The following is a 21,617-nucleotide window of genomic DNA, read 5'->3' on the forward strand; positions in this document are numbered from 1 at the left end:
TCTGCCATTCCCACCCTTGGAAAAGCTTTTCCTATGCAATGCTGGGCCTTTGCTATCCTGTGAAGAGAGAGCAGCCCTGCTAGGGACAGAGGATCACAAACACATGCTGAGAACAAGCTTTTTTATTCAATCTGCATGGACTAGTAACTTGCTTTCACTAGTCACTGTTTCACTGCTGAAACAGTGCCTCAAGACAGGAGAGGGTCTTGATTCCACATCCAACTGCATTCCTGGTGAAGGAGCAGTGCATGCTGAACTGTCAGCTTGGGTCCCTGCTGCTGGAAGGTTCCTGCTAGACGCAGCATCATAAATGCTAGCTTGTTCCCTTTGGAGAACTGTAAAAACTGGAGTGAAACACCAAAATCAGGCTGGAGGCCCTAGCAAACTGTCCCTGCAGTAAGGCCACCCAGCAGGGTAGTTTTGCCTGCCTGCACAACTTGTCACAACTTCTCCAGTCTCTGGCTTTTGGGGCAAGTAGCAGCACAAAAAGGCCATATGGAGACCTAAGGCACCTGCTGGAGCTGGCCGAAGCAGCCTCCCCTACAGCAGTGGGAATTTCCCTCCACCTGTTCTGGATATCTGCCAGGAATGGGCCAGAGCTGAAGGCCTTCACACAGCCCTGTCCCCTCCAGGCTGAGCACTGTCCTTGGTATCACATCCCACGACCTCCACAGAGAAACCACCCGTGTCCACTTCAATGCTGTGGATGCTGAAGTTGCCCAATCCCTAGAAAAAGAGAGACACAGGTTGAGGCAGGAGCCAGCAAAGGTCCCAGGCAGGACATTGCAACAACAAGCAATCACACCCCATGTGTGGTGGGGAGAGATGCTCCTCATGCTCTACATAAGGCTTCTGCAAGCTGCCTGCAACAGCGGGGGGCTCGCAGCTCACCTCAGTGTTTGCCAGGATCTGGTGCAAAGCCTCTTTCTGCCGCGGGGCCTTGGTTAGGATGCAAAGGAAGCCGCCGCCGCCAGCCCCGGCCAAGCACTGCCCGTAGGCGTGGGGCCGCAGAGCGTCCATCAGGCGCCCCACGGCCAGCGGCTCGCAGCCCGGGGCCATGCACTTCTTCTGCTGCCAGTAGCGGTCCAGGCACCTGCCAAGGAGCTGTAGGTCACCTGCAGAGGAGGGAATGTTACAAAGTACTTGTCTCTGTTTCTCACCCACAAGGCAGAAACGTGCTCAGCCCAAGCTAAATTTTGCCTTCTCTTTTCCAGTTCCTCCCAGCTCTGCCGGCCAAGCAGGCAACCCCAGCCCTGTCACGTTGCTATTTTTAATCCTCCACAGGGGGAGGATGTGCTTGCTGTAATGCTCCAGCTTCCTCTGCAGCAGCCAAATAAACCCGCTGCACTGACCAGGCATGGCCCCCAGCCCTGTCACCAATGGTGCACTGCTAATCAATCAAATTCAGCATGTCTAACCCCCTCCTCCTCAAAATCTTTGTTCAAGCCGAATTTTCAGATATGGCCTTGTGAGGGTGGGCTTGGGGGAGGATTTGAAGCTTCTGCAGCTGCAAGAGCCTGCACCCTCCCAGCCTTCTTGCCCTCTGAGACTGCACAGCCTCTCCCTGGGAAAAGTTTGTGTTTCTTCAGCTGTTAAAAGGGCCAACCTGGCCTAGGGAAGGGGGCTCCCACCTTGCCTCAAGGCCTGGGCACACTCCTCAGCATTGCTCACCAGCGCGTCAGCGTTTTGCACGATGGAGGGCAGCCTGGCATACCAGTTCCTCACCACATCCTGCAAGGGGCCAAAGTGTCCCTGTCACTGTCCTGGCTCTGGCAGCACCTGGGGAGGTAGTGCTGCACCCACGGCCTTTGGGTGCCAGCTCCCTCTGGGGTAGCAAAGCTCTGCACAAGTGAAGGAGATGCCACCAAAGGCCACAGGGGGAGCAGAGGCCAGCATGTGACACCACGGGCACCCAGGCATTACCTGGAGCAGGTTGCGGGCCAGGCGAGTCTTCCCCGTGTACACCAGCAGCAGGTGATCATTCAGAGTCTGGGTAAAACCATCAGGGACCAGGATCTGCTCCACCTCCACTCTGAGTGGCAGCTGGGCCTTCGACCTCCCGATTTTGATGCCAGGAATGAGCCCACCAACCTGGTCCTGCCAACCACCCCCTGCAGGGCAGAGGGTCATCAGTCACTGCTGGGACCCCCACCCTGTGGGTCAGCTGCTCCCCCAGGCCCTACCTGTTGTAAGCCTCTGCTCCAGGTGCAGCACAGCATGGATAAGGGACTCAGTGCTGGCAGCCTTCCCTGCTGCCCGGTACAGGGATGCCATCACTGCTCCTGCCAGGATGCTGCTGGTGCCTGCAGGGAGCACAGGTGGGGCCAGGGCAGTGAGGCACTGTTGTGTCCCTGGGGGTTGGGGAGCAGCAAGGGGGCTGCCCTATCCTGGTACTGGCAGCAGGAGACACTCCCAGGCACCAGTGAAGGACTACCCAGCCCCTTCCCAGCAGACCTACCAAGGCCAGACCCGTGGGGCAGCTTGGACCAGGTGTGCACCTCAAAGCCACCCCCAAAACTCTCCATCAGCTGGGCCCGCAAGGGCGTCTGTGAGGGGAACTGCACAACCTGGGTGCAGATAAAGGCAGCTTTGAGCAGGGCTCCTGAAAACAAAAAAGAAGTAAAGCTGATGCCTGCTGTGCTACCTGCTCCCTCATCCCACTGGCCCCAAAAAGGGCCATCCTGGCACCAACAGGACATTGCAGGTACAGAGCCAGGCTGGCAGGTGACCCCTCACCTGGTGCATGTGGCTGGCAGTAATCCTGTAAGTGCTCCAGCTCCCGGCACACCAGCTCTGCCACCACCTCGCCCTGTGGCGTCCCGCTGAGGCTGACGAGGCGCAGCTCCGGCTGGACGATGCGCCGCACCCGGGCGCCAACGGGCCGGCAGCCATCCACCAGCACTGCCATGTCCACCACGGCCCCACCGTGCTCGTAGGTGATGGGGGGAGTGTCGCTCCAGCCACCTGCCAACACTCACCGTCACCCTCCTGGGGCACCCTCACTCCTGTTCCCCTGCACCACAGGGGTGAGACAAGGATCACCTGACGCAGGGAATGCGCTCACCGGAGAGGTCCAGGCGGGCTGGACACACCGCCTGCACCCAGTGCCCCAAGGGTGGCAGCTCCCCCTGTTCCACGGTGATGAACTGGCATGAGGACATCACTGCCTGCCGGACGAGGATCTGCTCAGCCCCCTCGTAATGCCGAGCTGCTCTCACCAGCAGAGCCGGCCTGGGATAAGAGAAATGCTGAGCCCACTGCCACATCTCCATGACAGCACCAATGCCTGGAATGGGAATGGGGCAGCTGCCTCTTGCCAGCCCCAGCCTCACCGGCTCATCCACTTCTGCCGCTCAGCAGCCAGCTCCTGGACACCACCAGCAATGTCCCCGCTCTCCAGGCGCCCAAAAGCTGAGGCCCACTCCCTGTTGGCAGCAGGACCACTCCGCAAGCCCCCTTCCCCTTGTGCCATGCAGCCCAGGACCTCAGCAATACAGGCAAGTGCCCGTGCTGCAACACCAGCATCGCCAGCCGTGGAGGCAACTAGAAAATAAAATAAAAGGAGGTTGCAAAGCACAGCCAGGCTGCACTGCACCCCAACCAGCTTCTGCCATAAGCTATCCCTAGGGGCGCAGAACTTGAATATGGCCCCACCCAAGCTTGTGGATGCCCTGCAAGTACACCCCTGGAGTGGGGGAATCATTGAAGGCAGTGGGGAGCACTGAACAGTCCTGATAATGAGAGATGCAGCTTGTGAGTCCAGCTCACCTTCATCCAGCGTGCCCAGCATGGCCTTGTGGTAGCCCTCATGGACGGCACTGCGGGCAAGTGGCAGAAGGCTGCTGTCCTGGCACCCCAGCAGCACCCGCCGCACCTTGTGCTGGCCCTGCAGGAAGAACAGGGCCTGGCGGGCACCCAGCTCAGCTTCTATGTCCAGGCAGGGCAGCAGTTCCTGCCAGGACATACGCCAGGCTGTTCTCCAGCACACCAGCTGCTCGCTGGCCACGGTGGCCAGGCCCAGCAGCCACAGCACATCCTGCAGCCCCAGTGCCTCGCGGGCGTGCAGCACCGGGAAGAGCCGGGCGCTGAGCAGGCAGCGGCTCCTCTGCGGCGTCTCAGCATCCCAAAGGTCCCCTTCCCTGAGGGAGGAAAAAACCATCATCACTGCTCTGGGGCTCAAAGACACCTTCCATGAGGGATTGTGGGATGGGTTGAGGTGGTCATGACACCTCAGGAGCTGGGTCTCCTGTCCCACCCTGACACGTGGGCACCTACCGAACACCCGTCCGTTGGAAAAACTCAGCCCAGGGCACGTTCAGGTAGGTGGCTTTTTCCACAGGGCTCTGCAGGGACACAAAAGGGCTGATCACACTGTGGCTTTGCTGGGAGCCTTGTGCCACCTCACTGCCCCCATACCTGCCAGTCGTCAAGGCGGCCGGTGAGAGTGAACACGCGGCAGGGCAGGTCGCGCAGCCGGACGTGGTGGCCCTGCAGGACAACATCACGCAGGGGACAGCCCCGCAGGGCTGGTGAGGAGCCCACGTCGAGGCCTGAGAGGAGGCAGCCAGGACCGATCTCCAGGGGACCCTGAGGAAGAAGCAACAGTGGCATGGCTGGTCCCCAAATCAGAGCCAAATCCTGACCTTGGAATGGGACAACCACCCTGAGAGACAAGCTGGTGCCAGCACGAGCCAGGTGGCAGGATGTAATTTTGTCACACAGCTGCAGAAACACAGACTACAGAAATTCAGGCCAGGCAACAGCCTGCAGGGCTCACACAGTAACAGAGCCCCCAAAGGAGAGGGTCCACCCTGGTTCCCAGCTCAGGACAGGCCAGAAGTGACAGCCTCATCCCCTTGTCTGCAGAGAGTGACAGCCACCAAGGTGCCCAGCACCAGCCAAAAGGCAGCCCCAAAGAGGAAGGGCACCCCAAATCTCACAGATGTGTTTCCTCCATCCTAAGCAGCAACATGTCACCCTGCTGCCCATTCAGTGCCCTGGGAGATGTGCATCACCCACATCCTAGTCAGGTACCTGGAGGTGACAGTGCTGGATGACACTGCCAGCTGCCAGCCGCACAGCTCCTTCCAGCAGGCAGTTGGTGACCGAAGAGCCATCCTCCAGGAGACAGGGCTGCTGCCAAGGGCACGGAGACACGTGGGACCAGGGGCTGGGCACACAGCCCAGAGCAACACCCAAAAAACACACGTGAGCAAGGCTGGGGATGGAAGGACATACATCCACGTGGGAATGGGCTGTCTTGCAGAAGCGGAGGTGGCTGGCAGAGCTAGGCAGGAGGGTCAGGCTGCGGATGTGGTCGCTCGCAGAGGCTGTCATGTAGTCGTAGGATGCGTTGGGAATGCAGGCTGGGGGGACAGGAGAGCTTTCAGCACATCAACAAAAACAAGTGGGTGTGTCTGACACTCATGTGAGCCAGGCTGAAAGGGCAGGAGTGAAGGACCCACAGCTGTGGGGTGACACAGATGACCATCAGGCCCTGACCACCCCATCTCTACCCATGCAGGGAAGAAAGCCCAGGAACGGGTGACATCACATGCACTCAGTGCAGAACAGAATTACAGAATAGTTGGGGCTGGAAGGGATCTTAAAGATCACCCAGTTACAACTGCCTGGGCAGGGACACTCCGCTAGAAGTGGGAAGGAGGCACTCACCCATGCTAAGAGGGAAGCCACGGAGAGCTGTCCACAGCACTGAGCGGGCACTCCTCACACTGGCATCACCACCAGCCTTCACAAAATCTTCCTCTGTCATCCCCCCTGCCATGCACAGCACAATGTCGAAGAAGAGGGAGAGCTGGGGAGAGAAGGGACTTGTTTGGTCCAGCCATCCTGAACCCCACCCTGCTATTGGGTGCTCCTTCCCATTACCTTTCCCACCCAAATCTGGCAATGTGAGGGCAAACAGACCCTACAGGGATGCCCAGCAGTGACACCTGTGTGGCAAAGGACACACAGAAAGCTGTCACCTGGATGGGTGGTGCCCCCGAGTCCAGCCCCATGTAGGTGCAGGCATCCAGAGGAGGGATGACGTGGGTGGCCAGAAGCTGCTCGGCAGCATCCGAGGAGAAGAAAACAATCCCACAGACCTGCCAGGCACATCAGGCTGAGGCTGCAGCTGTGGTGACACCAGGGACAGGGCTGGCAGGGTCACCCACACCTGAGCCGTGCCATACCAGTGGGACAGTGCCATCTGGCCCTGCACACTGCTGGATCTGGGCCTCTGTGCCTTTGTAGATGATGTCATGCACCAGCCCCTAGGAGCAAAACCACCCCAGTGAGCTCTTCAGGGAACCCCAAACCAAGCAGCCACAGCAGTGCTGAGACCCCAGCATCCATGGGATCCAAGGACTGGGGATCCCTGCACCTCCAAGGGATGCCTCTTGAAGAGGGAGCTGCCCCAACCTGTTCATTGGTGAGGTAGACCCCATGGTTCCTGGCATATGCTGGGCTCCCGGGCACTGCGATCACTCGGACACCCTGGAAGCCATCCCAGCTGATCCCTGGGGGGAGGACAGAGACCAGTGCCCACTGGGACAGTGTATGTACTCACAACTGACTGAAAACCTGGACCACAGCAGCAGAAGCAGCAGCAGCATCCAGCCTTGGCCACCTCACTGCAGGCACAATGGATGCTCCCAGCCGTGCACAGGCCAGCAATAGCTGAGCATCCACATCCCCATGGGAGCACAGCACAGGCTGAATGAGCTGTGTGCTGCTTCACAGAACCCCATCCCACGCCAAAGCAGGTGCTGGAAGCAAGGCTGGTGCCCATCCCCTCACCTGGTGCTGAGGGCACGGTGAGGAGCATGTCGGTGCTGCAGACCCAGACGCCAGGCGGGGAGCCCACACAGAGCTGCCAAGAGAAGGACCACGTGCCCAGGGACGGCAGGGAAGGAGCCCAGGAACCCAACACCATTTCCATCTTGCTGGGGGCCAAAGCCAGCCCCAGGGCCCCATCCCCAGGCTGCACAGACCCGGTGTGTCAGGGTCCCCAGCAGGCTGTCCAGGTTGCAGACCAGAGCTTCAGCCGGGGCACCGGGCTCCTCGGCGGGCAGGCAGGTGAAGGCACGGCCACAGTCGTCGAAGGAGAAGTCGCGGCCCTGGAGGGACGGAGAATCCGGGGGTGACCGGGAGGGGTGCAAGCAGAGGTGCCGCGCTGGGCCGCGGGCCGGCTCTCACCATGTGCAAGATGAGGATGCGGGCGTCCCTCAGGACGTCAGCGGTCACCACCTGGGAGCGGACAGCGGGGCAGTCAGTGGCGACGGGACAGGCACGGCCCCTCGCTTCCAGCGTGCCCTCCGGCCTGCCCAGACCCTCCCGAAGCTGCCACCTCTCACCGTGCAGCCGGCGCGGGCGCTGAGGTGCTCGGCCGCCACCAGCAGCGCGTTCAGGGTGGCACCGCCGCTGCCCAGCCGGGCCCAGGGGTCCTCCACGGCCAGCAGCAGCGCGGGGGGACGCGGGCCCAGCCCGCCCCGCAGCCGCCGCACCTCCAGCTCTGCCAAACGAGAGGCGGCCGGCGTTAAGAGCCGCATAAAGAAGGGGAAGGGGCGCCCGCCCCCCACTTGCCTCGCTGCAGGGCGGACACGCCGCCATGGCCCCGCCGGCAGGTGAGGAGAACAGCGCTCCACTCCGCCGCCATAAGTACCGCCCCTGCCCGGCCCGGCGCCGCGGGGCCTGCTGGGATGTTAGTTCAATCCCCGCGGCCCCTCCGAGGCGCTCCGTGCTGAAGGACTACAATTCCCAGCGTGCACTGCGCAGACCCCTTAAAGGCACAGTGCACCCTTGTGCTGCTGCCCCATGTCCCCCATCTCGGGGGGCTTGCAAAGGGGGAATGGGGGTTTGACGTTTTCTGCCCTAAAATGGGTTTCGGCGGCAGCGCGTACCCCTAAGTGCCCTGCGCCACCCCTGTCACGAGTCCGGCTCCTGGCAGGGCTCTGTGCAGAGAGAAGGGGCGGCGGGCGGTGGGCGCTGGTCGGTTCCCGGGGGTTGTCAGGGTGGGTGCCCGCTGGGTGCTGGGGGGCGATCGGCGCTGGGTGGGTGCCGGGGGGTGCCGATGCAATGGGGTGGGTGCCGGAGAGGGCAGCGGGAGGTGCCGGTACACCAGGTGGATACCGGGATGGATACCGGGATGGATACCGGGATGGATACCGGGGCACGGGCCCCGGGGTGCCGATGGCCGGAGATGCCGGTGCGCCGGGTGGGTGCTGGGATGGGCACCAAGCTGGGCATCGCAGGGGTACCGGGGGTGCTCAGGGTGCTGCTGATGCCCGGCTGGGTAGCGGGGTGAATCCTGGTGGCTGCGTACCGGGGGTGCCGATGCGCCGGGGTGAGTCCGGGCTGGGCACCGGGGCAGATTCCCGAGCTGCCGGTGGGAGAGCGAGCGCGGGCGGCCCCGCTCGCCTCCTACAAGTCCCACAAGCCCCGCCGGGCGGCCCAGGACTACATCTCCCAGCCTGCCGGGCCCGCCCGTCCCCCCTTCCCCCCCGCCCCGCGCGGCACGGCACGGCACGGCACGGCACGGCTCCGCACGGCGGAGGGCGGTGGCGGCGGGGCCCGGGCGAGCCCGGCGGCGGGGCCATGCCGGAGCTGAGCCAGGTACCGCGGCGCAGAGCGGGCCCGAGGCGGGGGATGCGGCACGGCCCGGCTCGGCTCGGGATGCCGGTGCCGGGGGCGCGGCGGGGGCGGCGGCGGAGCCCGGCCGGGAGCTGCTCCCGCTGCTGGGAGCTGACCTGGGCAGCCCCCACACGGGATGCGCGGGGTTCATCCCCGGTGCGGTGGTGCCGGGGCTGGGGGTGTCCCCCGGGGTGCAGGGGGTGCTGAACAGCCCTGGCATGTGCGGGGTGCAGGTGCGGGCTCTGGGAGCATCCCCGCGGGTGCAGACCCAGGAGGGTGCGCTGGCCCGGGCCCTGCGGTGCGGTGCCCAGCGAGGGGGGGCTGGCAGCTCTGCGGCTCCAGGGGGCTGCCGGGCACGGGGTGCTGGCCCCGGGGCGGGTGCTGGCCCTAGCAGGGCTGTGGGGGCTGCTGGAGCCGCTCCCCTCCAGCCGTGGGATCTTGAGGGCAGAGCCGGGGAGCAGCGTGGGAGGGCTGGCTGCGAGTGGCCCCGGTCACCAGCAGTGCCAGTGTGCAAGGTCCCTCAGCAGCAGTGTGACACATGGCTGCGTGACACACGGCGTCCATTGCACGGGCAGTGGCAGCCAGGATTTCACAAACAGCCTGAGCGTCCCTGGGGACAGGGTAGAAAACTGTGTCACCGAGCAGGGGATGTCCTTTGCCTGCTTCTTTGTGTGTGTGGGGCCACTGAGGCGGGCACCGGTGTGAGATCTTCCCGGTGTGCCTGTCCCATTGTTTCAGGGTGTTTCCCTGGCTGAGGCACGGCTGCCAGAGCGGGGTTGATAAAGGGAGCCCCTATTGCAGGGCCTGGGGACTCAAGGGGTCCCCACTCATGCTGGGGTTTAGTGCTGCTGGCGAGGGGGAAGGCAGGGTTTGCTCAGGCTCCAGCTGTAGAGTCACAGCACTTATTCCAAAGCTCCCAAATATTTCCCTAGAGTGAGAACTTGCCACACCAGCAGGAGGATGGCACTTGGGCAGCGTGCAAGCTCAGGCTGGAGGAAGGGCCACGTCCCCGCCGGCAATCATAAAACATGGCTGGGGAGAACCAAACCACACCGAACCCCAAAACTTGCTGAGCCTCCCTGCAGGAAGACGTGTGGGCTCTGAGCTGGTGAGGGCAGCTCTGCCCTGCACTATCTCGGGCTCTGCTTTTCCCAGCCCTGAGCGGCCGCACCGCGGCCGAGGCGCTGAGCGCCAGCGGGAACTTCCTCAGCGCTTCGGGCTCGCTTTTCCTCCCTTTCTTCCCTTTTCTGCCCCTCCTGCCAGCAGCAGAAGCCGCGGCCTCAGCGAGGGGAGGGCTGGGGGTGCCTTGCCCGCCGCCCCGGCGCGTGTCCGTCCGTCCGTCTGTCCGTCCCCATCTGGCAGCGACAGCGGCCCCGCTGTCTGTCCAGAGCGCTTCCCTCTCCTGGCGGGAGCTCATGGCGGTTCTCGGGAACGGCGGGGCGCGCTCCGCTCGCCGCCCACGCCTCGGAGAGAGGCCGGGAGAGAGTCAGGGAGAGCAGGCAGGAGAGAGGCAGGGAGAGAGGCAGGAGAGAGGCAGGGAGAGCAGGCAGGGAGAGAGGCCGGGAGAGAGGCAGGGAGAGAGGCAGGGAGAGCAGGCAGGGAGAGCAGGCAGGGAGAGAGGCAGGAGAGAGGCAGGGAGAGCAGGCAGGGAGAGAGAGGCAGGAGAGAGGCAGGGAGAGAGGCAGGGAGAGAGGCAGGGAGAGCCCCGGCTGCCGCATGCTGCGGGCACGCTGGAACCTTCGTGCCCAAACAAGATCCAAGCTGCCGCTTTTTTGGGGAAAGGCTCTCGGTGGTTTTGCTGCGGGCTCTCGGCGCGCTGGATGCCGCCCCGCTTGGCACGCCGAGGTCCCGGCAGCTCGATGGCTTTAATCTCTTCCTGTTGCATTTCATTTTTGCACGTTTGCAAGCTGCTAATTGCTCTCCGGTGGCTTGGACTGCTTCAGTGCTTCTTCATGAGCCAGGATTTATCAGAGCCCGCCTGACCCCGCGGGGCTGGGATGTGGTGGGAGAGGCTGGGAACCTCCTGTCCCTGTCCTGCTGAGCTCTGCACTGGGCTCCGGGCTGTCTCTTGGCTTCATGTTGCTCTTTGCCACTGGCATCTTCCAAAAGCTTTTTTTGGAAAGTGCAAGTGATTTGGTCCCAGCTCCAAGGCAAAGTTCCCAAAGATACCCCTGAAACTGCACATGGATGAGTGGTGAATGTGTGTATATATATATATATATATATATATATATATATTTGTGTGTGTGTGTGATGTATAGATATAGATTTTTTTCCTTACGGGATGGACAGTTCAGTGTTTGAGCTCTAAAATAGCACCCTCAACAGTTGCTCTTGGGAAACCAGAACAAGCTGCAGTCACTTTGCTCCGGGTGCAACCGTGTCCCCAGCAAAGGACTTTTGATCTGCAGCAGTAATTGGGCTAATTAGGAGGCTGCAAGTGCTCCCCCTTCTCCCCAGGTGCCTGAGCAGAGCCCCAGCTAGTGGAGAGAAGTCAGGGGCTCTCGCCAGTGGAACTGCTCTAATTTTACATTTAATGGGAGTTTCTGGCTCTAACTGGGCTGTGCTGGGATTGGTGCCCTCCGGCCTGGGGAGCCTTTCGTAACTTCCTTGCGATGAAATCTCATAGGTGCAATTTCCCTAACGAGTTCAATGTCCTCCCGGTGCTGCCCGCGGGCAGAGCAAACCGGGGTGGTTTTGTGGGGCCACCCGCAGCGTGTGCCGAGGTTGCAGCTCTCATCTTGGGTTGATCCCAGGGCTGACGGGGCAGCTGTGGGTACAGCACCCATCAACCAGCCCTCAAAAGCCACAGGAGAACCTTTGGTTTTCCACCAGCTCTGATCCTCAGTGCAGGTGAGGGAAGAAGGCAGGAGAGTGCAGGGGTCCCGTGTCCCAGCTCGCCTTCCCCGGGCACAGGGCCACAGCTGGCTCCTCCTGCTGCAGCCTCTGCCTGTCCTGCACTCCTGCACATATTTTCCTGGTGAGGCATCATGAACCTATCGGGTCTAGGCTGGTAAAAACAGCAGCAGTGGTGGAGGGGAAGTGGTTCCTTCCCAGCCGGAGGGGAGGCTCGGGGTGCTGCCGCAGCTCCGGATGCTGGTGGTGAAAGGAGAGCAGGGGCCCTGCCCTTGCTGGGGAGTGTCTGCCTGCAGTGGGGCCACGTCTCCACAGGCAGTTGAGCCTGCAGGGAGGCTGGTTCAGGGGTGTCTGTGGGGTGCAGCCCTGCTGTAGCAGGCAGGAAGGGGGGCAGGGACCAGGCAGACCCTGCTGACCCCAGCCTGCAGCTGTGGGAGGCTGAGATGGAAATGTGGCTCCCCATGGGACCAGATGGCTTTGCACAGGGAGCTGAGAATAGGATGGGAGAGAGGAGTAGGCAGTGGTGGTGGCAAGCCCTGGACTCTGCCTCCTCTGTTCTGCTGGGCTGGTTGGCCAAACCTGGCTGCGTGGTGGGACTCAGCTTGGTGGCACCTGGTGTGGTGGTGCTTGACCCGGGGTTGTGGCACCCAGCTGTGTGGTACCTGAGCTGCTGGTACTTGAGTTGGTGCAAACTGAGGGTTCTGGGGTGGGTGCTTGAGGAGCAGAGCAGCTGGGCTGTCTCTGCCTCTCAGTTCTGCAGGCATTCAGGATCAGGGGGGAGATTTCCACTCCCCTCCCTGCCTGTCCTGCCTCAAGGCACAGGGAGCTGAGCGTGACAAGGCCGTGCTGTGAGCGTGGCCTTGGGCTTATCAACACCCCTGGAGTGCAGGGTCCCTTGTTTCCCCTGGGGAGACCCAGAATGGCTGGCAGAGGGTGGGGGAAATGGCACTGGAGAATGCTCAGGGACATCAGCCACTCAGGGTGGTACATGTGGCGGGATGGTCCCAATGGGAGTGTGAGCTGCAGGGACGGGCATCTGCCAGTGTGAGCTTTGGGGGAGAGTGCCCACCCAGCATTGCCCCATCGAGCAGCACAGGGTGCTCAGGCTGGTGCAGTTCCCTGAGGGTCACACTGTGGTTCAGCCGAGGGGTTTGGGATGTGGCTGGATCAGTCCCTGCAGCCCCATCTGCCAGCAAGGGTGGGAGCATTCAGTTTGGTTTTCCCACTTCTGGCACTCCCCTGTGCCCCTAAATCCCATAGGAAATGGCCTCAGCATGGCTGGCTCCCTCCCAGCTCTGTGCTGGAGATTTGGCCTCCACACTTTTTCCTGGCCCTATCCCAGGGCTGAGGGATGAGCCTGAAATAACCTCTCTGGAGGCCAGACACAAGGAAAGGCTGGAATTGCTGCCATTGCCAGCCAGGGGTGCGAGTAGGGTTTAAAACATGGGAAACCAAATTAACTTGGCTCCATTAGCTGATTGAGCTGGCTGATAGGAGTATGATTAATTAAAAGGATGAAGAATTAGTTACCAGGTCCTCGTTGCTGTCGGGATGTAGTAGTGGCTCAGAGCATGAAATTTGCTTCTTCTCTTAATGCCTGGTGCCTGCCTACTGCCAGCCATCAGTTCTTCATGGCATCACCCCATGGCAGGCAGAAACGCCCTTGTGCCAGCACCGGGTCTGCTCCCTGCTCCCTCTCTCATCCAGCTTCCAGCGAGGAAAAAAAATTCAAGGGGAAAATATAATCCCTCTAGATGGGTGAAGCAGGAAAGGACCTCCTTAATTAAGTGCACTTTTCTCGCCAGGCCTTGCTGTGGCTTTGGCAGCCTGGTGATGCAGAGGGACAGGCTATCGTCCCGTCCCCGCTCACTGTTCCGAGCTAACGCGAGCTGACGGCCCCACGGAGGGAAGCAGCTCCTCAGCACTCTGCCCGGGGGCTGCAACCCCTGGCAGTGCTTGGGCCAAGGGCAAAAAGAAATTGGAATGGTTTGATGACTTTTTGTAGTAATTTGCTCACTGAAGTCGTGCCTGAGACAAGGACAGGTCACCGCCCGCTGTTTGTGTCCAGCATGGGAGGAGGTGGGAGAAGACTCGACTCAGATCTGCTCCTTCCCTGCCAAACAACCCCAGCCCTAATTCTCAGGTTTCCCACCCATGACAGAGATGCCAGTCCAGTCCAAGGGAGCCCTGTGTGCTTTCCCCTCCTCCACCTGCAAGAGCCACGCACTGCTCACACCAGTCAATGGTTTGGTGGTGGCAGAAGGGATGTCACTGCACAGGGAACAAGGATTAGTAGCACCTGGTCACACAGGGTGGCATTTCCCAAAGACTCCTGGGGGAATTTTCAGACCATTCATCCCTGGGAAGAGCAGCAGCCAGTGCAGACAGTGCTGCCACTGCTCCTCCACTCCCCTTCTCTCCCTGCCCCAAACACTGTCACATCCCATCTCCCAGTGGTGGCTCCTTCTTTTGCCCACCCTGCCATTTACTGGCATGGAAATTCATGCCAACAACCCCAGGATATCTTAGAAATGATCAAACAAAGCCAACGAGACCTGAAGATGCCGAGTGGGGATGTGCTGAGTGTGCTTTGTCTGACAGGGAAGGGGCAGGCATCCTCCAGGCCCTGGGGCTGTCGGTCACATCGCTCCAGCATTCATCCTGAAATGAAAGATTATATGATTGGAAAAAACCATCCACCTGTAAAAGCAGCAGAGCAATTTGCCAGGACCTTTTAATAGCCTCGCTTCATTATCTCCTGCAATCAAAAAGAAACTTGTGTTTGATGAGTACATGGTCCTCAGGAGGCAATTTAGGATCCTGGGGATGAATTTGGGAATGGAAGGGTATTTAGTGGCGTCAGTGAGTTGCCAAGCTTGCTCACCACAGAAATCCTGAAATCCCGTATTATTTTAAGAAGGAAACATCCAAATCTGGTGCAAAAAGCTCCTGCAAGTGGGGTTTTATTTGTGGAGGCGGGTTGGATTAGGATTGGGCAGGGAGGGCATGGATATTGCTGGGGTTTGTATGTGTGGGTGCCCTGTCCCTGCTGGGGGCTGTAGGGACCAGTGCAGATGGAAAGAGCTGCCAGCTCCTGCTAGGAAAATGATGACTCAAACCAGCCGCTGGGATTTGAGGCTTCATTTATCGCACATGAGCTGGGCTGGAGGGGGCTTTCCCTCCCCTCTGTGGTCGGGGGCAGCTCCAGGAGGCCCCAGGATGGGGGCAGTACAAAATGTGCTCCAGATGGTGTCAGGGCTGGGACACATCAGGCAGGACCAGGCTGGGCTGGGGAGCCGGAAAGGGATTTTCCCCCTTTCACCAGGAACAAAAATAACACAAGCACGTGATAGCTCATTTCCTTTAGCCTTTAAAAAGCCCCGTGGGATGGTAAGCAGCGGGAGCAGGGGAGAGGGATCAGCCCATCCTGCTTGGTGGCCCTGCCATATTATAGCTGAAGAAAGCCCCAGAATTGCCTTTTACCTACGAATCTTTCCAGCGTTTTGCATCGGGGGGGCGGGGGGTGTTATAGCTTTTTACTGGCTTTATCCCAAACTCCCTAAATGCAAAATCCCTCTGTTTAACAACCACCCTGCTTTTTCGGCTGGCAGCAGCCCAAGGAACTGATTGCAGTCAGTGCTGGCCATGCGTGTGCCATGTAGGCGTGTTAAAATTCCCTGCCAGAGCCCAGGAAAACACCTGAACTGGGATGTGCCTTCAGTTTTTTTCTCTTTCCTTTAAAGACTGTCCCCACTTGCACAAATATTTGACAGGGGGTTAATGGTTTGGGCAGGAGGTGTCCGTGCCTGGCAGTGCAGTGGGCTGGGGGAGCCTTTGGGGTCCATGTTCTCCTCCCATCCCAACAAGGAGGTTTTTAGGGGGCTTAGCAGTCTATTCCTGGAAAGCAAGCCAGCGTCTTCCAGGAGATGTTTTTTTCCTAGGGAAGAAGCATCGTGGTGCCTGCCAGCTCCTAATTACTGCTGCCGGCCTCGGCACTGGCTTAATTGGGGCCAGGGCTGAGCCGTGGAGGTGATGCCTCTGCAGGGGCGGGGTCACCCCCTCCTCAAATAGGCCTGGAGGGGAGGTCATGTCTCCAAACCCCTGGGATTCTGGATCCTGGGTTAAAAGGGGATTTTCAACCTTTTTTTTTTTTTTTTTTCCTTTTGTGATTTGGCCGAGGAGCGCTGTCTGGCTTTGCCCACCCCCTGCTCGGGGGCTTGGCCGCTCTCCCTCCCCGGGCGCAGGCGCCAGCCCCCCTGCCCTGGCTATTTTTACCCGCCAGGATCACGAGCGAGCGAGTGACCTTCCCCAGGGGACGCTGCCACTCGGGGGGACAGTCCCAGCCTCCGTGCCCGGGTGCCCGTCAGGCTGCGGAGCGGCTGCTTCCCGCTGTCTCCGGCTCCTTCCCGGCTGCTTCCCGGCTCCTTCCCGGCTCCTTCCCGGCTGTTTCCCGGCTGCAGCGGCAGCCGGCGAGGAGGGCTTTGGAGGGGCTGCTCATGGCGTGATAGAGGACAATTTAGCCCACAGAAAGGAGCCGCTTGTTCGGCTCCAGAGGCCGGTTCATGGCTGAGCCTTTGTGTGGCAGAGAGGAGGGCACAGTCCGGGAGCTGCTGCGAGTTGCCCAGGCGCGGGTAGCGATGCCGGCATCAGCTCCCTGCGCATCCTGCGCCTGCTTGGCCCCTTCGGGTATGGCTCGCACCCCGCAGCGCCGGGCCTGGGACGGGCCGGGAGGCATTTTGGGGCGTTCAGTGGGGAATAAAGTCCTGAGCCCCAGCACCCCCCCGTGCTGTGTGTATCGCCACCCCTTGACGCGCCGTCCCTTCTTCCCGCTCCAGGCCGGTGTCGTGGTGGCCGTGTTCCCGAGCGGGCGGCTGAGGGCGGCGTGCCAGCGGATCAGCTAAACCCGGGGAGGATGAGCACCGTGGCAGCTGAGCGCCAGCCGGGGCCGGGACCGGGAGGAGCCGCCGGGGCGCGGTGCCGCGGCTGAGGCCGGCGCGCCGGGCTGTGCCGGAGCCCGCAGCAGATGCTCCCTGCCTGGCACGGGGAGCCAGCGGGGGCCCTCGCCGCGGCCGGACAAGGCGGATGGAAAGCTGCAGCCCAGCAGGTAGGAGCCGGGTGCGGCGGGTCCCGGGAGGCTCCACATCCCGCTGCCCGCCCCGCCGGCGGGAGTTAGAGCGCTCGTTCCCGCAGGGAGCCCCGCTGGCCGGCTGACGCCCTCCCGCGCCCTATGCCCGCGCCCTGTGCCCGAGCGGGCGCCGTCCCCGGCTCAGCCACCCGACGACCATGAAGTGCTCGTTGCGCTTCTGCTTCCTCTCGACCGCCTTCCTGCTCGTCTTCGTCATGTCCCTCCTCTTCACCTACTCCCACCACAGCATCGCCTACCTGGACCCCGGCGGGCTGGGCGGCATCCACCGGGTGAAGCTGGTGCCCGGCTATGCCGGGATGCAGCGGCTCAGCAAAGGGGGGCCGTACCCCCGGGGCTGCTCCTGCCGCCGCTGCCCGGCCGAGGAGCCCGGAGCCACCGACTGGTTTGATGGGCGCTACGATGGCACCGTGTCCCCCGTGTGGACCAAGGAGAACATGGACCTGCCGCCCGACGTCCAGAGGTGGTGGATGGTGAGCGCCGGGACGAGAGTGCCGCGGTGTGCTCTGCCACGGGGGGCGCAGATTTCTCCCCCACCAAGGCGGGGGCGCTGGCTGATTCCCCCCTGCCCCCCTTACCTCCTTGCAGATGCTGCAGCCCCAGTTCAAGTCCCACAACACCCACGAGGTCCTGAGCAAGCTCTTCCAGATCGTGCCGGGCGAGGATCCCTACCGCTCCCGTGACCCGCGCCGCTGCCGCCGCTGCGCCGTGGTTGGCAACTCAGGCAACCTGCGCGGCTCTGGCTACGGCCCAGAGATCGATGGGCACGACTTCGTGATGCGGTGAGGGCCAGAGAGCACTGCCAGGGCCTGCCCAGGGCGCCACTGGGTGCTGGGATGAGTGGGAGTGAATCCAGCCTTGCCCCCTCCCTGGGTGGGAAACTGCTGCTTGGCAGCATTCAACAGCTCATGGGGATCACCCGTGCCATCTGCCAGGCAGGGGGCATTGGGACAGCGGTGTCATCCTCCCTGCTCTCTCCCCAGGATGAACCAGGCCCCCACGGTGGGCTTTGAGGGCGATGTGGGTGGTCGGACCACACACCACTTCATGTATCCTGAGAGTGCCAAGAACCTGCCCGCCAACGTCAGCTTTGTGCTCGTGCCCTTCAAAACCCTGGACCTGCTCTGGATCGCCAGTGCCCTCTCCACTGGCCAGATCAGGTTGTAAGTACCCAGTGGGCACTGGCAGCACCAGGCTGGTGGCTCATCGTGCTCGAGGACAGCTCCCTTGGGAGCAGTGGGGATTGATTTGTTCCTCTCTCCAAGAGCCCCCCTTGGCAAATCAGGCTGGAGTTGGGGGCATGGGACCCCCAGGAACTCACCTGCCTCTGCTCTTTTCCCAGCACATACGCACCTGTGAAGCCTTTTCTGCGTGTGGACAAAGAAAAGGTATGTGGGGCTCATCCCCATCACTGCCAGGAGCACCTGCATGGCCATGGCCTCTGTCACCTCATCATTCCCCAGGGTTCCCAGTGCTCCTTTGGGGGTGCTGGTGCCAAAGGGAGCATGGCTGGGGCTGCTGTGCTGACCCTGCTCTGTCCTCCCAGGTGCAGATCTACAATCCTGCCTTCTTCAAGTACATCCACGACCGCTGGACGGAACACCACGGGCGCTACCCCTCCACTGGCATGCTGGTGCTCTTCTTTGCCCTCCATGTCTGCGATGAGGTGGGTGATGCCTCCTTCAGCTCCTGGCTGGCATGGAGTGGGTTTGCTGAGGTCCTGAACCTTGAGGATTAAGGAAGGAGGTGGATTCTTTGGGTCAAACTGCAGCAGTGACTGTGGTTGCCTGACACCACAGTGATGGGCACCCTCGAGGGGTGGGAAGGCTGTGCAGAAGGATGGGCACCTTTGAAAATCACCCCAGCAGCGCAGGGGTTGCCGAGACAAGCACGTCCCAGCCTGGTGGGGGGTTCTGGCTCACTCCCTCCATTGCTGTGGCAGGTGAACGTCTTTGGGTTCGGTGCTGACAGCCGGGGGAACTGGCACCACTACTGGGAGAACAACCGCTACGCCGGGGAGTTCAGGAAGACGGGCGTGCACGATGCTGACTTCGAGGCACACATCATCGACATGCTGGCCAAAACCAGCAAGATCGAGGTTTACCGAGGAAACTGAGGGCTGAGTCTGTGGCTCCCTGCTCCAGCAGGTCCTGCTGCCTGCAGGGGCAGAGGTGAGGGTCTCCCTGGTGGCCTCATGCAACGAGCACCTATGGGCAGGGCAGTTCTGCATTGCTGACAGCCACCGTGGTGGTATTTGGTGCCTCCAGCAGCCAATCAGGTTCAGAGCTAAAGGAGACTTTTTGCTTTTTTTTTAATTATTATTAAGAAACCCAGCTGAGAAAGGATTTATAAACACAATCAGCGACTGACCAGGCGGCAGGGGTGGCCGCCTTGCATCTCTCTACAGTCAAACCAAATGCTGCTCTTTTTAAAAGAAGACAACCCCATGCCCCGAGGCCGCGTGACTTTGGGGAGCCCCTCGGGCCGAGGGGGCTGAGGGAGCCGTGGCGCCTGCGCAGCCTCACCAGTGGAACCAGCTGCTTCTTTTTTCCTTTATTTTGGTATTTTTCTTTCACCCCCCCTTGGGGTGCCCGATGCCATCGTTTCTCCAGGGAAGGCTCCTGGCACGGAGGCAGGTCCCAGCACACGGATCCACGGTGGGGAGCCAGAAGCTTTGGGAAGCTGACCATTGCCAATACTCTGCTGCAGGTTGGCAACTGCTGGCACGGCTGTGCAGGGAGATGAAGAGGGATCTCAGCTTTGGGGTGCAGCACCCCTGCTCTTCTGCCTGAGGACTGGAGAAGGGTAGGACAGATTTCAGGAATGACTGTACAGGAGGCGGCTAAGAAACCTGCATGAGCAGCAGCCTGATCACTCTGGCTGAGCTCTGCGAGCAGTTGTAGGATGCTCAAGGGGTTGTGGGATGCAGCAGGGTCAAGGAGACAGGATTTCCTTTGCTTTCAGGCTGGGAAGAAACAGATCAGAGATTAGTGGGTGAGTGAACTGCGCTTTTGCTTTTGTGTTGCTCTAAACAGCTCTGGTGAGAAGCTGAAATCCCAAAGTCTTTGCTCCTTTTGCCAGGGTGGAGCTTGATTTACACCAGTCTGGTACAGCCGGGGCCCTCAGGGTCCCCAGGGCTTCCTGGGCTGGACAGGCAGCCTCTGACATGGGATGGGGAGATGCTGAAGGAAACTGCCTCCCCAGAGGTGTCATTAAAACCACTTTCTTTAGGTCAATCAGGTGGGCTTTTTTTTTTTTAGGAGATGCTGAAAAGCTCAAGAAAAAGGCAACCATGGAAAAACTCCCCCAGAGAGGGACCCTCTGCCTGCACAGCCAGTGCTGAGAGAGGAGCAGGGGCTGTGGGGCAGTGTCTGTCTGGGGAAGCTCTGCCCATGCTGCCTTGCTGGTTGCAATAGTTAATTTGAGGAACAATCACTGTAGGGTTTTTTGGGCTTGGAGATATTTTTACCCTTTTGTATCTGGCTTTTCTGTAGCAGCCTCTTACCTGTTTCTCTACTTTGCTTTGGTTGTTTTTCAGGGTTTTTTTTATTTTTTTGAGGTTTCTCTTCAATTGTGAAACACGAGGGTGTGGGTTGGTCACCTAGAGCAGGCAAGTCAGCAGTCCCTGGGCTGGAGAAATTCAGCTTTTCTGTCCCACAGGGATTTAAACTGCTGAGTTTTGTGGTGGGTTGTGGTCTGTAGAAGTGGAGCCACCCTGGTGCAGGCAGCCCTGAGCCACAGGACACAGGCTGCTGCAAGCCCTGCTCTCCACCTTCCTGGGTGTTTTTTGCTGATTTTTTGTTTTGTGGGGGTTTTTTTACGGGGAAGAAAATTAAAAACCACAAAACCACGAGCAACAATGAGTGCCTTGACCATCTCCCATCGGTGACACCTGGCTGTGCCCGTGCTGGCAGCAGGGACATGGCTGATGTACCTGGCAGTTGTACCCACTTCCTTCCTCGCTCCACACTGGATCTTAGCTGGGCAGCGCTGCTGGGAGAGAGGGACACATCCAGGCCACCACCTTTCTGCTGGTGGCTAGAAAGGCCAAATCCAGTGTGATGAGGCTGGACCAGCTCCTGTTGCAGCTGAGCAGGGTCAGGCCTGACAATCAGGATGAGCGGAGACGCTGGGTACCAAACCCAGGTGCTCCAGCAGCACAGTAGTGGCATCCAGCGTCAGGTGGCTTGTGGCTCCTGGCTGCCCTGACAGTATTTTTTTTTTTGCTAACTTCCTTCCCCTACTCCCCTTTTCTCTGTTGTTTTAATTATTATTATATTATTATTTTTTATTTAAGCTGTCCCACTAGGACTCGCGACCACTCGTGTCTCCCTGGCAGGGTGGGCACAGGCAGGCGCACCATGCACTGTACACAGAGGGGCTGTGGGCACAGGCTACGGGCACAGGGGCAGCCAGGGAGGAGGTGCCCGGGCTGGCCCACCTGGCAGAGGTTGTCTGCATCACACAGTACCTGATCTGAGATCTTCCTGCCCCACTGGGAGAGGGAGAGACCAGTGCTCCGAGCTAGGAGCAGGCGGGCAGCTCGGCCCGTAGCCTCTGCTGTGTACATGGGTACTTCTGCACACAACTGTCTTAAACCAACTGGTTTTTTTAAAGTCAATAAAAATCATGCATCAAATCTACTTGGTGGTTTTCTTCTGATAGCCCTGTCTACTGTGCCTTTGCCTACACCCAAACGTGGGCACTGGTGGGGCCAGGAGAGGAGAGAAAGGGAATGAGAGGGTTGCTGGGCCATGAAGATGCTCTGCTCTCCTCTCCCGGGCCAGGTACCAGCCCCCAGCTGTGGTTAACATCCCCTCATGGGGGCAGGAAAAGGACCTGGCCCTGTACCAGCCTGGGTGCCCAGCAGCAGAGCCCCAGCACAACCCCTGCAGCCTGAGCCCAGCACTTGGTGATGCCACTGCTCACCCAGACCCCACACCCATGTCCCAGCCACCCTGGACCCTAAAACAGAGGCTCTGGT

General features: G+C 60.5%; 2 protein-coding genes across 6 annotated transcripts; one reads left to right on the forward strand and one right to left on the reverse strand.

The window, feature by feature from the left end:
- Positions 1-104: 104 nt before the first annotated feature.
- Positions 105-7,715, reverse strand: FCSK (fucose kinase). 5 transcript variants are annotated; one of them, XR_010346842.1, is made up of 23 exons: positions 7,588-7,715; positions 7,359-7,516; positions 7,201-7,251; positions 6,996-7,121; positions 6,802-6,874; positions 6,424-6,521; positions 6,195-6,275; positions 5,988-6,107; positions 5,674-5,815; positions 5,239-5,366; positions 5,035-5,136; positions 4,417-4,587; positions 4,276-4,343; positions 3,769-4,139; positions 3,333-3,543; positions 3,065-3,231; positions 2,737-2,964; positions 2,459-2,602; positions 2,184-2,303; positions 1,924-2,111; positions 1,672-1,731; positions 892-1,115; positions 105-726 (listed from the first exon to the last, which is right to left on the reverse strand). XR_010346842.1 is itself a non-coding variant. In XM_064387062.1 (23 exons), exons 1-23 carry the CDS (start codon positions 7,658-7,660, stop codon positions 610-612), a joined length of 3,258 nt encoding a protein of 1,085 aa, XP_064243132.1. In that variant the 5' UTR covers positions 7,661-7,715; the 3' UTR covers positions 105-609. The 5 variants fall into 5 exon arrangements, 4 of the variants coding, with proteins under 4 accessions (XP_064243132.1, XP_064243131.1, XP_064243133.1 ...); XM_064387062.1 differs by having other exon boundaries at positions 1,632-1,731; positions 5,035-5,133; XM_064387061.1 differs by having other exon boundaries at positions 1,632-1,731.
- Positions 7,716-8,479: 764 nt separating this feature from the next.
- Positions 8,480-21,276, forward strand: ST3GAL2 (ST3 beta-galactoside alpha-2,3-sialyltransferase 2). Its single transcript, XM_064387067.1, has 8 exons — positions 8,480-8,616; positions 16,326-16,594; positions 16,681-17,106; positions 17,222-17,415; positions 17,617-17,796; positions 17,976-18,021; positions 18,180-18,299; positions 18,576-21,276. Exons 3-8 carry the CDS (start codon positions 16,774-16,776, stop codon positions 18,747-18,749), a joined length of 1,047 nt encoding a protein of 348 aa, XP_064243137.1. The 5' UTR covers positions 8,480-8,616; positions 16,326-16,594; positions 16,681-16,773; the 3' UTR covers positions 18,750-21,276.
- The last annotated feature ends 341 nt before the right edge of the window (positions 21,277-21,617 follow it).

Source organism: Passer domesticus, chromosome 12, assembly GCF_036417665.1.
Source record: "Passer domesticus isolate bPasDom1 chromosome 12, bPasDom1.hap1, whole genome shotgun sequence".
Lineage (NCBI taxonomy): Eukaryota > Metazoa > Chordata > Aves > Passeriformes > Passeridae > Passer > Passer domesticus.

What these genes read in the sequence shown, in the direction of transcription:
- FCSK (XM_064387061.1), bottom strand. Translation starts at nt 7,660, where the DNA reads ATGGCGGCGGAGTGGAGCGCTGTTCTCCTCACCTGCCGGCGGGGCCAT. An exon ending in CGTGTCCGCCCTGCAGCGAG is followed by an intron (nt 7,517 to 7,587) that starts GCAAGTGGGGGG and finishes CTCGTTTGGCAG; the next exon opens with AGCTGGAGGTGCGGCGGCTG. An exon ending in CAGCCCATTCCCACGTGGAT is followed by an intron (nt 5,137 to 5,238) that starts GTATGTCCTTCC and finishes TGCCCTTGGCAG; the next exon opens with CAGCCCTGTCTCCTGGAGGA.
- ST3GAL2 (XM_064387067.1), top strand. Translation starts at nt 16,774, where the DNA reads ATGAAGTGCTCGTTGCGCTTCTGCTTCCTCTCGACCGCCTTCCTGCTC. An exon ending in ACGTCCAGAGGTGGTGGATG is followed by an intron (nt 17,107 to 17,221) that starts GTGAGCGCCGGG and finishes ACCTCCTTGCAG; the next exon opens with ATGCTGCAGCCCCAGTTCAA. An exon ending in GGGCACGACTTCGTGATGCG is followed by an intron (nt 17,416 to 17,616) that starts GTGAGGGCCAGA and finishes CTCTCTCCCCAG; the next exon opens with GATGAACCAGGCCCCCACGG.